General features: G+C 43.7%; 1 protein-coding gene across 1 annotated transcript in view; it reads right to left on the reverse strand.

Annotated features, from left to right (window-relative positions):
• Nucleotides 1-9,874: 9,874 nt before the first annotated feature.
• The window catches only part of LOC126418997 (uncharacterized), a 37,717-nt gene continuing 29,026 nt past the window's right edge, over nt 9,875-18,565 (reverse strand). Inside the window, exon 2 of the mRNA XM_050086042.1 lies at nt 9,875-10,725. Within this exon, the coding sequence (XP_049941999.1) occupies nt 10,237-10,725 (489 nt within the window). The 3' untranslated portion in view covers nt 9,875-10,236. The remainder of the gene's footprint in view (nt 10,726-18,565) is intronic.

The raw sequence follows: 18,565 nt of genomic DNA on the forward strand, positions 1-18,565 counted from the left end.
GCCCATATGGCCGTTAAGGAAGTGAAATACCCCCTTGAAAAAAATTGGGTTTAATTTTTCTGAATAAATACCGTTGAAAAGGTAACAAATGTAAAGAACTTCGAATAAAAGGTTTTTATGATTTCTATTGTGCGTTACTGCAATGCACCAAGATATGACGAAAATGTCATTTTTTACGAAGTGCTTCTCCTTCACTAATTTATATTTCATTTCGACATTTGACTAATAGCGGAACGTACAGGGCTATTACAAATGATTGAAGCGATTTCATAAATTCACTGTAGCTCCATTCATTGACATATGGTCACGACACACTACAGATACGTAGAAAAACTCATAAAGTTTTGTTCGGCTGAAGCCGCACTTCAGGTTTCTGCCGCCAGAGCGCTCGAGAGCGCAGTGAGACAAAATGGCGACAGTAGCCGAGAAAGCGTATGTCGTGCTTGAAATGCACTCACATCAGTCAGTCATAACAGTGCAACGACACTTCAGGACGAAGTTCAACAAAGATCCACCAACTGTTAACTCCATTCGGCGATGGTATGCGCAGTTTAAAGCATCTGGATGCCTCTGTAAGGGGAAATCAACGGGTCGGCCTGCAGTGAGAGAAGAAACGGTTGAACGCGTGCGGGCAAGTTTCACGCGTAGCCCGCGGAAGTCGACGAATAAAGCAAGCAGGGAGCTAAACGTACCACAGCCGACGGTTTGGAAAATCTTACGGAAAAGGCTAAAGCAGAAGCCTTACCGTTTACAATTGCTACAAGCCCTAACACACGATGACAAAGTCAAACGCTTTGAATTTGCGGCGCGGTTGCAACAGCTCATGGAAGAGGATGCGTTCAGTGCGAAACTTGTTTTCAATGATGAAGCAACATTTTTTCTTAATGGTGAAGTAAACAGACACAATGTGCGAATCTGGGCGGTAGAGAATCCTCACGCATTCGTGCAGGAAATTTGCAATTCACCAAAAGTTAACGTGTTTTGTGCAATCTCACAGTTTAAAGTTTACGGCCCCTTTTTCTTCTGCGGAAAAAACGTTACAGGACACGTGTATCTGGACATGCTGGAAAATTGGCTCATGCCACAACTGGAGACCGACAGCGCCGACTTCATCTTTCAACAGGATGGTGCTCCACCGCACTTCCATCATGATGTTCGGCATTTCTTAAACAGGAGATTGGAAAACCGATGGATCGGTCGTGGTGGAGATCATGATCAGCAATTCATGTCATGGCCTCCACGCTCTCCCGATTTAACCTCATGTGATTTCTATCTGTGGGGTATGTGAAAGATTCAGTCTTTGAACCTCCTCTACCAAGAAACGCGCCAGAACTGCGAGCTCGCATCAACGATGCTTTCGAACTCATTGATGGGGACATGCTGCACCGAGTGTGGGAGGAACTTGATTATCGGCTTGATGTCTGCCGAATCACTAAAGGGGCACATATCGAACATTTGTGAATGCCTAAAAAAACTTTTTGAGTTTTTGTATGTGTGTGCAAAGCATTGTGAAAATATCTCAAATGGCTCTGAGCACTATGGGACTTAACAGCTGTGGTCATCAGTCCCCTAGAACTTAGAACTACTTAAACCTAACTAACCTAAGGACATCACACACATCCATGCCCGAGGCAGGATTCGAACCTGAGACCGTAGCAGTCGCACGGTTCCGGACTGCGCGCCTAGAACCGCGAGACCGCCGCTATCTCAAATAATAAAGTTATTGTTGAACTGTGAAATCGCTTCAATCATTTGTAATAACCCTGCATATGGTCACTCATACAAGATTCGATAATATATGATGAAGTGGTATTCCAAAATCTCATGTGCTTGTGCTTGTGCTTGGTGGGCAAAATGAAAGTACATTCAGCGTATTTTGACCCGAAAAATTCTGCACCTTCTCATTATTTTATAGGTTCCCCATAGTGTTACAACAACAATACACAAGCAGTTTCAAGTATAATATAGTCAAATCTGGGGAGGTTACAACCTGACGACAAAAAAATACGCCTTATGTAAACAGAAAACACAAATAAAACACATTTCACACTTCATAAAATTAAAAGAAAAGGCAAAGCGTACTTGGTTCATAACAAATCTCAATAAGCAAAAATGATAACTGATATTTTGGCATGGAATTCTGGCGCGGACAATGACTTGCGATAAATTATAGCATCTGATTTTTGATTAGAAAAGTTCTATATTGATAAAATATCTCTTTCTCTGCTTCACAAACATTAATAAAACACCAAAAAATTATGGTTCTTGGTAGGACAAACGTAAGTAGTCTTTAACATCAAATGAGATATTTTCAAAAAATACAATTCGTAAAAATGATATTAATAACTCAACAGCTATTCCTACTCCAGAATTCAAATCAAAAATTACGACTGGCTCTTCATCTTTCCCTGTGCTCAAGTCTCTGGATGTCTGAAACAAGAATACGTAACTACAGGCAAACGCAAGAAAGTAAATCTGAAATCAATTGCCTTAAATTAAATCCTCTTCTATTACTCAACAAAAAAATCATAATAAAATGTTCTTCTCGAAATGCTTCAAACTCTTTCATCATCTCAGATAATTAATAAGTAAATCACTATGTTCTGTTTCCTCAGTATATAACTGCAACCGTACCACTCGGCCTATGCCACACCACTGCCGAGTACTGTGCCTCCTCATCTCAGAATTAACAGAACGCGTTGCCTCCCGCGCACCCTGCTAAGCAGAGATGGTCCGAGAAGCTTCCAGATGACGCGATATCACTTATGACACTGCTAGTTTATAATTTCAAACAGGACAATGCTGCTTACGCATTCAAGACACCCAAATACTAGAGAAATGCCCATGAAATTATTTGCAGCCTTCTATCAAACGTACATCTGGAGCACAGCACTGCAAAAAAGTAGACAGTGAGAAAACTGGAAGCGAAGAGAATCGAAGTGTTTAAGCTGCCGTGCTAGAGGAGGGTGTTCAAAATTTAATGGACACACAAGAAATGCAAAGGTTCTTTGCAGAATCTCCAACTAAAGGAATATTTCTTCATGCATTAATTTAACAACAGCCGTATGTATTGTAGATATTTATTTTATGAGCTTCTTATGTGCTACCAGTTTCGGCATTACGCAGATGTCATCTTCAGGCTCCACACATCATAGTCGTAAAATCGCTATACATGGAACGAGCCATATAACTGGATGTGTGAATCAAATCGTTATGCAACAGCTCTCGGTGCCCAGGCGACACAGACTGAGGTGGTTTGCACATTCACAGATCCAGTTATATGGCTCGTTCCATGTGTAGCGATTTTACGACTATGACGTGTGGGGCCTGAAGTTAGCATCAATGTAATGCCGAATCTGGTAGCACATAAGAAGTTCATAAAATAAATTTCTACAATACATACGGCTGTTAGTAAATTATTGCATCAAGAAATACATGCCAGCCGTTGTCCCACGGCCCAAAATGCATCAAAATGCATTAAAGGAACATGTATTAAGACACTAGGGAGTCTGTTCCATTCTGAAAGAGGCAGATTAATTGGCGAAAATTTTAGAGGATGTCTGAGGTTATATAAGGGGCGATAAAAACTTTTCTTTGGAAGACCGTAGAACCGGTAGGCAAATCACGCAAAATCGCGGGGAAGATAATCATCCCACTGACGCATCGGGTTGAGACCCGTTTAGTAAGACACAGTCTCCTGCTGCGTGATTAAGTCCGTAACTGCCCGCTGCACATCCTCGTCCGACAGATATCGTCGTCCCTTCGCGGCCCTTTTCAAGGGACTGAAGGGGTGGTAATCGCATGGGGAGAATTCAGGACTACATGGCATATGCTTTAGTGCATCCATAATGGATGAGGCTGGCTTTCCAGACCGAACGGCGTCTTGTGTCGAATTGCGACCAGCACAGAACTTGGCGCACCATCCTACAGAGGTGGTTTTCTGCAGACGTGTGGCCCCCTACAGTTTCTTCATTCTCCGACAGAGGTCTATCAGCGTTCGTCCTTCGGCAGCCAAGAAACAAGTAACAGAATGTTGGTCCTGTTTGGAAGCATTTGATAAGAACGTCGCCGTAGATCATGTTCCCGCGTTTACTGTTACCTATATGCCGTTGCTTATATTCCAGCATCGAGGTCGCGCTACGTTGTATACACGCTGCGGCAAGGTCCTCAAACTAGAACTTTCTGGTCGCCCATATACAATGAAGCGCCAAAGAAACTGGTATAGGAGCGTGTATTCAAATCTGAGATGTGTGAAAGGCCAGAATACGGCGCTGCAGTCCTGTAAGACAACAAGGCGCAGTTATTAAATCGGTTACTGCTGTTACAATGGTAGGTTATCAAGATTTAAGTGAGTCTGAACGTGGTGTTACGGTCGGCACACGGGCGATGGGGCATAGTATCTCCGAGATAGCGGTGAAGTGGGGATTTTGTCGTACGACCATTTCACAAGTGTATCATGAATATCAGGAATCCGGTAAAACATCAAATCTCCGACATAGCTGCGGCCGGATAAGTTTCTGTAAGAACGGATCCAACTACGACTGACGAGAATCGTTCAACGAGACAGAAGTGCTACCCTTGATCAAATTGCTACGGATTTCAATGCTGAGCTTTAACAAGCGTTATCATGCGAACAATTCAACGAAACATCATCGATATGGGCTCTCGGAGCCGAAGACCCACTCGGGTACCTTTGATGACTGCACGACACAAGGCTTTACGCCTCACCTGGGCCCATCAACACCAATATTGGGCTGTTGATGACTGGAAACATGTTGTGTGGTCGGACGAATCTCGTTTCAAATTGTATGGAGCGGATGGACGTGTACGGGAATGGAGACAACCTCATGAATCCATGGACCCTGCATGTCAGCAGGGTCCTCTTCAACCTCGTGGAGACTCTCTAATGACGTGAGGCGTGTGCAGCTGAAGTGATATGGAACGCCTGATACGTTTAGATACGATTCTGACGGGACGAGTGACACGTACTTAAGCATCCTGTCTTATGACCTGCATCCATTGACGTCCATTGTGCATTCTGACGGACTTGAGCAATTCCAGTACGACAATGCGACACCCCACACGTCCAGAATTGCTACACATTGACTCCAGGAAGTCTCTTCTGAGTCTGAACACTTTTGCTGGTCACTAAACTGCCCAGACATGAACATTATTGAGCACATCTGTGATGCCTTGCAATGTGCTGTTCAGAAGAGATCTCCACCCCCTCGTACTCTTACGTATTTATGGACAGCCGTGCAGGATTCACGGTGTCAGTTGCCTCCAGAGACATTAGTCGAGGCCATGCCACGTCGTGTTGTGGCACTTCAGAGTGCTCGCGGGGGCCCTACAGGATTTTAGGCAGTTGTACCAGTTACTTTGGCGTTTCGGTTTATATAACCAATAATGCAGAATGTTGAGTGATGCTTCTCTGAGTTATTACAAGAGAGAGAACCGTCTCTTACCCCATTATAAACGTTAACTCCGTCCACAGACCTTGGTGGGCCTATAGGTACCTACCGACCGCCGTGTCATCCTGCGTCAATGGTAGCATTAGATACGGTGTTAAGGGGCGTGAGATCAACACACTGCTCTGCCAGCCGTTGTCAGTTTTCATGATCCATAGTCGTTACTACTCGGTCAAGTAGCTCCTCAGATGGCATCACAAGGCTGGGTGCATCCCGTTATAGTCCTCTTACCGAGGTAAAGTTCCTGCAATGCTGGGAATCAAAGCCGGATCCCCAGCATGGTAGTCGGCTGCACTGATCTCTCAGCTACGGAGGTGGGCTGGCGATACGTAAACATTGCCAAACATTAACCGTATTAGTGTTAAACACATAGTTGCTGTAGTTGGTGGTGAACAGGTGATATCAACTCAGAAACGCTTTAAGCAGTCTCACCCAAAGTTGGCGGTACTCGTATATGATTTTTTGTCTGAAAACTAAATTATTCGACTGAGACATCCACAGTTCTCCTAGTGGTGGGAATGGGGATTAGAAAGAGAAGAGAGTGAAACATGAGCATAACTCTGGAACGCTTGTAGAAATATGGGAAATATATAGCGTACTATCTGGGAGGAAAGGTACATAGTTCCGTTAGGAGATGAAGCGGAGACAGGGAAAAGGTGGCATGCAAACGCAATTGGAAGCTAACTACATTAGCCTTAAACTCATAGTTCTTTACTCTTGGTACGCTGATAGGTGGCACTTCCATGACATTTCACAACTTCATGCTCCTTCCTTGGGCATAAATTCGCCGAATAATATATTTATTGTTATACTTAAATAGTTAACTCATAATTATACATAATATAGTTTGTGTAAAATTACCATTACAACGCATTTGGGTAAGAGTTTACTTTTTCATTAGTGTACTATGTTTACACATTTATTAAACACGTAAGTTTGAGAGGCACCCACATGCCTTGCTCATACTGTGGCATCAAGCAGTCGGGCGGTACTGTAACCTTTCAAGTTCAATCATGCATGATTTTTCCCTTTACCTACAGTATCGCTCAGAAGTATTTTGCAGAGGCCATAAATTCGGAAATCAAATTCTTTAGGAGAAAATTTAAACGAAAGAGCTTAATTACCAAATCTTTACAGAGTGCACTTTATTTTCTCGTACAATTCTAATCTTTGCGTCAATAATAATACACAAGTGAACAAATTACATGGTTTCAAAAGTATTTTTTTAAAACTAATCAGAAGAAAAACAATGAGGCATCGACCCATTATGTTCTTGTCTTAATACTTCGTTGCACAGCCCTTTGCTTCTACGACTGCAGCATCCTTGGATGGCTCATAATCCGCGAGTGTCTGAGGAATATTTGTCCACTGTTCACACAATTCGTTGTAAAAAGCCTCCTTGCTTATTGGTAAACACAAATATCCAGCTCGCTTAGATGATGCTCTATTTGGACTTTGGCTTGACCATTCGAACAGTTTTATTTTGTTCTGCTTCAGAAGTGTCTTCACACGGCCATAAGCGTGCTTCGGGACGTTGTCATAATGGAACTTCCACTTACGAGGTATATCTCGTCTTCGGTGAGGTATCATATAGTCTGTTCATATTTCACCATGCTTCGTACTACACACTACCCCATGAATTCCGATGTGAGGACCTACATCATTTCGTGAGAAACAGCCGCATACCATGGCGCACTCACTTCCGTTTCTTCATAATGTGTACTTAGTACTTTGTCATTCCCCTTGTTTTTCGGCCGGCGAACGTACAGTACCCCGTCTGATGACAAGACATTAAAATTGCTTCCATCACTCCATAGAATTTTTTTACCAGTCTCCAGTAGCCCATGATGCGTAGTGCTTAGCAAACTGTAATCTGGCCTTGCTATTTTTCGCACTTGTTACAGGTTTTCGAGAAGGTCGCCCGCCATTCAGATCTACACCTGCTAAGTGATCTTTAACTGTCAAAACATGGACTTTCAGCCCGTGGCTACCTGTAGATGATCTCGTATCTCACGGTCAGACATTCTTCTGTAACGCACCCCTGCTGAAGGTGAGACCAGGCACTCACAAGCTGTTATCAGATGCCAAACACCTTCGCAATGAAGGATTGAGTTTGGCCTGACTCAGTGCTGTTTAAGGCAGCTTGTGTGAAATCTGTTGCATACCCTCTAGTTTCAGACACTGCTATAAGTAATTAAAGATATTAGAGTTATATTTTCTGGATGTAGTTGGGTTTGTTGCAGCCTTTCCATTCTACAAAATATTTATGATCCACTTTGAAAAAATCTTTACAGCTAAAGTCTATACTTACCTACCCTCAGCAATCAGTACGTGTAAGCGCGGCTAGATCAAGCGGTTTTCTGTCTGAATGACCGGTTTGTTTTGATTCCCTGTATAGATAAACACGCCTACAAAACCTACTATTTCAACTACAAAATACTTTTGAGCCATAATGCATCTAATATAAAATTTGGGTAAGTATGTACAAAAACTAAGCTTGGTGACTTGCTACGAGGAAAATAAACCTCTGATGAAATTCTACAAACTATGCTAACAATTTCAGATTTCTGTCAGTTACGTTTCACGTGCTGTGCAAAGAGCGGTAGAGCTTCCAGCGTTGATTGTGCGGTTAAATCACGTTGATATTCATGTGCGTAGGAGCGACGTGAAGAAGGAAAATAAACTTTTTTAGACAGTCATTTATTTCACATTTGCATAACAGATTTAACATCATGAAACAGTATGTCATTGGACAAAGATTGGAAAAAGATTAATTCTACATTAATTCTACATTAAATAAACGTTTTTCGGCAAAGGTGGCTATTTGAGGTAGACAATTACTCAAAAGAATGACTAGTAATATGTCTCAGGTGTCACAGTTACTGTACAGTCACTTATATTCACGAATAAATAGGAAGTACAAAAACTCCCGATACCGAGAGGAGCTAAGCTTTTACATTCTCAGAGACTGATGACTCCACCTTGCCAGCGCTGAAAAAAGTGCCGCACTAAATGTGTGATGCTGCAGTACTCAATGCGCACCAAGTGAAAAGGAGACATTTTCTGTTCCGGCGTTGCACCACGTAATCGCTGTCGGTTAATGTGTATCCCGACAGACAGCGTGCCGTTATGCCCAACTAAGCATGAATAGTGAACGACTTCGCCTCGGATTCTACATTAATGGAGAGCTGATGTCCGTGGATGAAAGCATGATGGTTTCCTCGATAATAGCACAAACAGTTGTTACTATTTTTTATAGCGAGAGCAGGGTCTTCTTCGGAAACTTATCATAGAGGCATCGTAACATGGTAATCCTCTTCTTTGCAGCTCAATTGGAAGTGTTCTTGTAGACATATGGTAGCGCTCATGAGGATATGTGTTTTCGGCAGAATGGTTTTATTGCCTCGTCGCTCGTAAAACACTAACGGTTTTACATGAATTTTGGTGACCAGAACTGGCCGCCACAATCTTGCGGTTTAAGATATATGGACTTTTTCGTCTGGCTTTTCCTGATGTCTCTGATTTACGCCAACGAGCCCACGACCACACAAACATTAACGGCCGAAGTTGAACCCTGTATCAACGTAGTACCACGACGTTCACGCAAAGCTGTAACTGAGCATTTCTTCCAGAGGATTACGCGTGTGGCTTGGCGTCCTTTTACCAGATGTGTTGTTCCATACATGACTGCCAAGGAATTGCACTGTACATCAGTAAGTCGTCCAATTCTTTGCGCGGTTCTAGGTGCTACAGTCCGGAACCTCGCGACCGCTACGGTCGCAGGTTCGAATCCTGCCTCGGGCATGGATGCGTGTGATGTCCTTAGGTTAGTTAGGTTTAAGTAGTTCTACGTTCTTGTGGACTGATGAGCTCAGAAGTTAAGTTCCGTGGAGCTCAGAGCCATTTCAACCATTTTACAATTCTTTGCTACTGAAAAACACTTGTCAGGTATTTCTCCGCATGAGCTGTGTATATCGAGAAGATCTTTGGTTTGTTCGCAAAATATTGTCTTCCTTTCATTTATCTACTCTGTAATTTACTCAATGTGATCTGCTTCAGAAACCAAGTGTTGAAAGACAGAAAAAAACCTGTAAAATATTCTTTCGCTCGTCTGTACTCTGTGCCTTTGGGCAGAAAGAAAGTTGGACAGAAGGGCGATGAAAAGTATCTTTGCACCTCCTCGAGACTGGAGTTTGCAGAGCAACGAACGATCCAGAACTATATGATACAATATCTGAGTATTGTATTAGGAATAACGAGAGAAGCAAACGAATCCAGTGTACCTGCCAAGTAGCAAAGAAGGAAACCCACTGAAAAAGCGCCCACTTGCGTTGTCGGCATCAGCTGGAAGAGGTTCTTAACCCAAATGGGTGTTTCAGACACGACCTACTACATCGGTAGAGGGGATCACCAAGTACTCTGATCGATAGATGGGGCTTTTCATGATGATATGATACGCGTATGTATTATCATCTGCAATTAAATTGTTCTTCACGTGTATCTGTAGTCTCCTTTTCGTTTGGGCACATCTTACAGAGAGCAGCTATATGGGAGGCAGCCTTTAGAAGGCGACCAGCAGACAAAATAAGCACGATAGACGTGGAGGCAGCTGGAGTCATAGGCCAGCCGAGTAGAACGTTAATTGGTGATACTGGCAATAAACTGGTAAGATGATATATTTATTGGCTGGTAGTGGAAATAACTGTCGTTTAGAGATGGTAGATACATGATAGTGAGGGTGAGAGTGAGACCTCGTCAGCGGCCACGTCTAGCCGCTGGCGAAGGTGGAGAAGGCGCCCCAACCGAGGCCCACCATGGAGGCGAACATCTCGACGATGAGGGTGATGATGGACTGGTAGGAGAGGTCGATGTCGTCGAAGAGCAGCCTGCCTTCGGCGGGGGGCGGGCTGAGTCGCACCAGGCGGTGCGTAACGAGCCGCCGCCAGCCAGTCGGCGCCGCCTCCTGCGTCCAGCCGGCGTCCTCTGCCTCCGGGGGCAGCAGCGCCTTCATGGCCGCCTCCAGCGCGGCCGCCGTGTAGTTGCCGCCGCAGCCGTGCCGCCCCCGGTGGAGCGCCTCGGAGAGGCGGGAGGCGAGCGCTCCGGCCAGCAGCTCCAGCACCTGGCCCCGTTCTGCTTCCGGAACGCCGCCCCCACGAGCCGCCCCCACTGGCAGCATCGCCGCCACCGTTAGCTCCAGCGACGGCGTCATCTCCTCTGCCTCTGGATGGGGCACGCAGACTGCCGCTCCCAGCAACACCTGCACAATAACCAGAACACGACTCAACAGGAGGGAACGCTTTGCTAATCTTGTGCGCAAGGTATAACAGAATAATTTGGCCCATAACTGCACATACGGCACGGTAGCGGTGGGGACTCAGTTGTGAACGGTCACCCCCTTTTAGGGAAGGTGCAATTCGACAGCTAAAGCATATGCGGTAATGTATGTTTCGCTTAACTTGTAAGCTACAGCTAGCGAGACTGCAACCCGTCTTAACAGGTTACGTCAATATGAACAATATACAGGCTGTCCGAGGCTCGTCTGTGTTTTGAAAGCACTTTTTAATGTTGTGATAGAGGGAATGAATAGGGCAGTTAAATATATAGTGAAAGAAAAAGACAAAATGATGATTTTTGCAGATGATATGGTAATATGGGGTGATAAAGAGGTAGATGTACAGTTACAGCTTGATGCGTGAAAGGAAATAATGAAAAGGTTAGGATTAAAAATAAATAAAGATAAGAGTGAAGTAATGGTATTTGGAAGAGAGCAACGGATCAACGGAAATATTACCTTGAATGGAGAACCCCTCAAAGTGGTAGAAAGTTTCACTTATTTAGGGAGTGAAATATCTACGGATGGAAGAATAACTAACGAAATTAATAGGAGATTACAGAAGGGAGGCAATTTCTACCAAACACTAAAACACCTGATTTGGAATAATGAAGTTTCAGAAAGAGCAAAACTCCTTTTGTATAAGAATTATTATATCCCTATTGTCACCTATGGTGGAGAAACATGGACAATGACAGAAAGGAACTGGAGCAGACTGCAAGCAGGGGAAATGAAATTTCTTAAAGCAGTTAAGGGGAAAACAAGAATAGACAGAGTAAGGAATGTAGAGATTAGAAAGGACCTTAAACAAGGAAGTATGAGAGAAGAAATTGAAAGAAAGAGATTAAGATAGTATGGACATATTAAGAGGATGCATGGGCAGAGACTCCCCAAAATTATGGAAGAACTAAAGATGGATGGGAAAAGACCTAGAGGGCGCCCAAGAACACAGTGGAAAATGGGAGTGAGAATATCTGTAGAAAGGAGAGGTGTGACCTGGCAGCAAGTGGAGGAGGAAAAGTGGTGGGAGGACCGAGCCGAATGGAGAGGACTCATCAGCACCCAGACCTGGCAGTAGCTGGAGCGGGATTCGGTATAAATAGACAGACAGGCTGTCCGGATTAAATATACACTATGAGATCAGAAGATTTGTATCCTGCCTGGATAGGCGGCGCGAGGGTCTGCTTCTGTGAACTGCTTCTGTAATATAGGCCGAGAGTGAAGGAAGCGAGTAGGAGCAGGAGAGATGAAGCACTTCTGTATTGCATGTAACTTTAACACTTTTAATAGAGTCAAAAACACAAGTAAATATCAAATGCATACATAACTTTGGCACACGTAGGTGTGAAGCCGTAGTCAATGTCTAATCCTTTGAAGTTAGGATGACTGTTCTGTATAACCTCAAAACTAACAAATACTCGGTGCTGTCCAAACTAACTGAACGAAACTAATACAAAGTTTCAATAGCAAGCTAGCCCACTCGGTAGTAGAAGCGATATTTCCAGGCCGTCTGCTCTTAATGAAAATGGGGGAAATCAAGACGGCGCTCCCTGAGCTCCACAACGTCGGCCAGAGGGCGCTGTGGTCGACGTAGCTAGTCTTCTGTCGCAGTGACAACTTACGAGAGCGTACACCTACGTTGTGGCATCGGAACTATCGACGCCACAAAAAGTATCCAAACACCTGGCAGAAAATGTCTTATAAGTTCTTGGCGCCCTTCAAATGGTTCAAATGGCTCTGAGCACTATGGGACTCAACATCTTAGGTCATAAGTCCCCTAGAACGTAGAACTACTTAAACCTAACTAACCTAATGACATCACACACACCCATGCCCGAGGCAGGATTCGAACCTGCGACCGTAGCAGTCCCGCGGTTCCGTCTTGGCGCCCTTCATCGGCAATGCTGGAATTCAATATAGTGTTGGCCCACCCTTAGCCTTGATGACAGCTTCCACTCTCGCAGGCATACGTTAAGGAAGTGGAAGGTTTCTTGGGGAAAGACAGCCCATTCTTCACGGAGGGCTGCACTGAGGAGAGGAATCGATGTCTGTCGGTTAGGCCTGGCACGAAAACGTCGTTCTAAAAAATCCCAAAGGTGTTCTATAGAATTCAGGTCAGGACTCTGTGCAGGCCAGTCCATTACAGGGATGTTATTGTCGAGTAATCACTCCGCCACAGGCCGTGCATTATGAACAAGTGCTCGATCGTATTGAAAGAGGCAATCGCCATCCCCGAATTGCTCTTCAAGAGTGGGAAGCAAGTAGGTGCTTAAAACATCAATCTGGGTCTGCGTTGTGATAGTGCCACGCAAAACAACAAGGGGTGCAAGCCCCCTCGGTGAAAAAACTACCACACCATAACATCAACGCCTCCGAATTGTACTGTTGGCACTACACAGCTGCCAGATGACGTTCACTGGGCGTTCGCCATACCCACACCCTGCCATCGGATCGCCACATTGTGTACCGTGATTCGTCACTCCACACAACGTTTTTCCATTGTTCAGCGGTCCAATGTTTATGCTCGTTACACCAAGCTCTGGGTTTTCGCAATAAAACTTTTCCGCTACGCTGTTTTCGTGTTACACTCCACATGAGCTCCTGTCTTGAAAAGTATCAGTCAAAATGAAATATTACTCAAACGTAGATTTATTGTTTTCTTTTTTTCCCCTAAATCACATTACCTGTTAGACTATCAGAGCACACTTTAAAACCCAACATTTACAGTCACTTGTGATTTAAGTACTATGGCACTATGATACCGATCAGCAATTAGTTCAGGAGCCCACTCGAAGGGTAAATGGTTATGAGAAATATTTCGCCACTTAGCACGAAATAATCCTGAGTACATAGGGAGTATCATGTTGGATTCAGGGGTTAGTGACTACAACATCACTATAGCAAGACTACGTCCATAAATAAACGCAAAATGCATCTATTTAAAAAAGGAGATGGAAATTCGCTTGACGCCTTGCGAAGGGACAGTCTCCACTTCTTCCGAACTATGTAAGCATACACCAGATCGTTTAAATTGAAAGAAACACTATCGACGGCAGTTGAGAGACTTGTACCAAATAAATCAATAAGAGGTGGAACTGGCAAACAATGGTACACTCAACATGTCAAAACACTGTTGCAGAAGCAATAAAAGTGTAAAAGAAGACCAAATCTCCAAGACTGGCGATGTTTGACTTAGCACAGACTTCAATGCAAGAAGCTTTTAATAGCTTTCACAACGAAACTCTCTTTCGAAATCTGACAGAAAATCCAAAGAGAGACTGGTCGTATGCAAAGTACACAATCAATACATTCGCTGAGCGTTACCAATACTAGTACAATCGGTGACAGCATCACTAAAGCAGAGATATGAAACACAGTTTTCCTAAATTCCTCCAGCGAAGAAGACGAAGTAAATACGTATTTCATAATCCGAATCGACAACATGACTGACTTAGAAGTGCCGGTGTAACGAAGCAGCTTAAAGTGCTCAATAAATACAAATTTTCCGGTCCAGATAGCATACCAATAACCTTCCTTTCGGATTATGCTGATACTATAGCTCCATACTTACCAATCACTAGTCGAAGACCCGTTCCCAAAAGACTGGAAAGTTGCACAGGCCACACCAAGAGTCAAAAAAAGGAAGCAGAAGTAATCCGATGAATTACAGACCCATATTAACGACGTCGAATTGGAGTAGGAATACGGAACATACACTGTTATGAATCACCTAGACGAAAACGGTTTATTAACACACAGAATGGGCTCAGAAGATATTGTTCTTGTGAAGCATAACCAACTGTTTATTCTCACGAAGTAATGAGTGCTATCGACAGGGGATATCAAACTGATTCCATATTTTTAGAGTTCCAGAAGACTTTTGATACAGTTCCTAACTAGGGACTTCTAATGAAACTGAGTCGGCCGCTGTGGCCGAGCGGTTCTAGGTGCTTCAGTCTGGAACCGCGCTGCTGCTACGGTTGCAGGTTCGAATCCTGTCTCGGGCATGCTTTAAGTAGTTCTAAGTCTAGGGGACTGGTAACCTCAGATGTTGGGTCCCACAGTGCTTAGAGCCATTTGAACCATTCTAATGAAATTGCAGGCCTGTGAGGTATCGCTTCAGTTGTGTGACTGAATTCGTCATTTCCTGTCAGAGAGGTGAGAGTACCCAGAAATCGACCATACAATATAACAGAAGTGCTATTCAGCTATCCCCAAGGTAGCGTTCTAGGTTCTCTGCCTTTCCTAACCTATATAAACGATTTAGGAAGCAATGTGAGCAACCATTTTAGATTGTACGCAGATGACGCTGCCACTTACCGTTTGTTAAAGACATCAGAAGATCAAAACCAGTCGCAATATCTTTGCGGTGCGAAAAGTGGTAATTGTCTTTGAATAAGGAAAACTGTGAGGTCATCCATATGAGAACGAAAAGAAATTCATTAAATTTCGGTTATGCCATAAATCACATAAGGCTCTCTGTTCAACTAGCAGCGCGGTTCCAGACTGAAACACCTAAGAACTGCAACTATGGACAACTTAAACTGGAAGCATCACATAGATAATATTGTCGGGGAAGATAAAGCAAAGACTGCTGGATTTAGAAGACGCAACAGATCTACTAAAGAGACTGCCTATGTTATACTTGTGCGGTTTGAGATCCTCACCAGCTGGGGCTGACGGAGGACATGGAAAAAGTCCAAAGAACATATGCTCGTTTCATATTATCGCGAAAGAGGGTAGCGACTGTCACTGATATGATAAGGGAGTGGAGGTGCCAATCGTGAAAATAAAGGCGTTTTTCTTTGCAACGATATTTTTTAATGATCAATCACCAACTTCATGCTTTGAATGTGAAATAATTTTACTGTCACCAACCTACATAGGGAGAAATGATCATGGTAATACAATGAGGGGCACGAAGGTTCGTGCAAAAAAAAAAAAAAAAATTAAGCGTTCAGTTGTTTCACACGCTGTCCGAAAGTAGAGCGGCAGAGAAATTGTATGACGGTGGTTGGAAGAAACCTCTGCTAGTTACGTAGATGTAAACGTGGGTACTAAATTTTCTCCCACGGGCTATGTAATAACAGCACACCACAGGAGAAATACAACGAGGTGACAAAAGTCTTGAGATGCCACCTAATATCTTCTTGGACGTCCTTTTGCCGGCGTAGTGCGGCAACACGACAAGTCGTTGTAAGTCCCCTGCAGGAATATTGAGCCGTGCGGTGTCTTTAGCAGCCCTTAATTGAGAAAGTGTCGGTGCTGGATTTTGTGAAACAAGTGGGGTCTCATTAATGTCACATGAATGTTCGATAGGATTCATGTCGGGCGATCTGGGTAGTAAAATCACATGGCAAATTGTCCAGAATTTTCTGACGTGGCGCATTGTTATCCGTAAACATTCCGGTATTGTTTGGGAAGATGACTTTAATGAATGGCTGCAAATGAAGGAACCGAACGTAACCATTCCCAATCACTAATCGGTTCAGATGGATCAGAGGACCCACGTAAACACAGTTCACACCATTATGGAGCCACCACCAGGTTGCACCGTGCATAGTCGACAACTTCGATTCATGGTTTCGTGGGATCTGCGCAGCACTCAAACACTACCATCAGCTCTTAGCAACTGAAAACGGAGGAAGAGATAGTTGCAGTTAATGAGTGTTTCGCAGACTTTGAAAGAACCTGTTTTTTCTGATTGTATGAAAAAGATGGAGATTCGCTATGTCATCAAGTAAGGTAAGTTGTTTGTGAAACAAATATTTTTTCTTGCCTTTTTACCACATTAATCAAACCAACTTCGTATTGTGTGTGTCCAGTTGAAACTGAAGTGCTATTAACAGTGCATACTACAGTTTCCATGTTCTTATGATAATTTGATGGTGGTTTTGAACTTTCGTGACTTGTTTTGAGTCGATAAGTGGATGCGATCCAACCGACAGATTACGCGTGTTACCTATTCAGTCCGATTGTCTCTCATACGACGATTGAGGCCCACTCTTGCTGAAAAAGCTAGTGTAGTACTTTATTCTATTTTTGAGCCTTGTTATAGGTGACACAATAGGGGAATAAAGCACTTCGGGTTCGGAATTTTAGATTCTCAAGTGTTTATCTCCGTCCCACTAACCAAGACGTTCTGTAGAAGTAGCTACCAATACAAAGGAATTTAAGACATTGGCTGCCAATGGGCATTGATTTATATCAATGGGGCAAGTTGAAAGTTTGGACGGGACAGGGATTCGAACCTGGGCTTTCTGCTTACTAGGTAGATGCGTTGACCGTCATACCACTCGGACACAGTGCTCACCACAACCACACAGACTACCCTAGCATGCCTCCTGTCCGTCAAAATTGTCAGCTTAAACCACACTCCATTGATTTAGTGCCTCTGCTCATTGGACTCATTACTCACGGCATCTCGCTAACTGCCGTAAGAGTTCGAACTTCGTGTGCATCTGCAGTGAAGGGCTCATTGGCCTTAATCGTCGTAATATACAAGGTGGTCCATTGATCGTGACCGGGCCAAATATCTCACGAAATAAGCGTCAAACGAAAAAACTACAAAGGATGAAACTTTTCTAGCTTGAAGGGGGAAACCAGATGGCGCTATGGTTGGCCTGCTAGATGGCGCTGCCATAGGTCAAACGGATATCAGCTGCGTTTTTTTTTAAATAGGAACCCCCATTTTTTATTACATATTCGTCTAGTACGTAAAGAAATATGAATGTTTCAGTTGGACCACTTTGTTCGCTTTGTGATAGATGGCGCTGTAATAGTCACGAACATATGGCTCACAATTTTAGACGAACCGTTGGTAACAGGTAGGTTTTTTAAATTGAAATACAGAACGTGGGTACGTTTGAACATTTTATTTCGATTGTTCCAGTTGATACATGTACCTTTGTGAACTTATCATTTCTGAGAATGCATGCTGTTACAGCGTGAGTACCTGTAAATACCACATTAATGCAATAAATGCTCAAAATGATGTCCGTCAACCTCAGTGCATTTGGCAATACGTGTAATGACATTCCTCTCAACAGCGAGTAGTTTACCTTCCGTAATGTTCGCACATGCATTGACAATGAGCTAACGAATGTTGTCAGGCGTTGTCGGTGGATCACGATAGCAAATATCCTTCAACTTTCCCCACAGAAAGAAATCCGGGGACATCAGATCCGGTGAACGTGCAGGCCATGGTATGACCAATCGACCTGTCATGAAATGTGCTATTCATTACCGCTTCAAGCGCACGCAAGCTATGTGCCGGACATCCATCATGTTGGAAGTACATCGCCATTCTGTAATGCAGTGAAACATGTTGTAGTAACATCGGTAGAACATTACGTAGGAAATCAGCATACATTGTACCATTTAGATTGCCATCGATAAAATGGGGGCCAATTATCCTTCCTTCCATAATGCCGCACCATACATTAACCCGCCAAGGTAGCTGATGTTCCACTTGTCGCAGCCATCGTGGATTTTCCGTTGCCCAATAGTGCATATTATGCCGGTTTACGTTACCGCTGTTGGTGAATGACCCTTCGTCGCTAAATAGAACGTGTGCAGAAAATCTGTTATCGTCCCGTAATTTCTGTTGTGCCCAGTGGCAGAACTGTACACGACGTTCAAAGCCGTCGCCATGCAATTCCTGGTGCATAGAAATATGGTATGGGTGCAATCAATGTTGATGTAGCATTGTCAACACCGATGTTTTGAGATTCCCGATTCTCGCGCAATTTGTCTGCTACTGATG

The sequence above is a fragment of the Schistocerca serialis genome, chromosome 9 (genome assembly GCF_023864345.2).
Source record: "Schistocerca serialis cubense isolate TAMUIC-IGC-003099 chromosome 9, iqSchSeri2.2, whole genome shotgun sequence".
Taxonomy (NCBI): Eukaryota; Metazoa; Arthropoda; class Insecta; order Orthoptera; family Acrididae; genus Schistocerca; species Schistocerca serialis.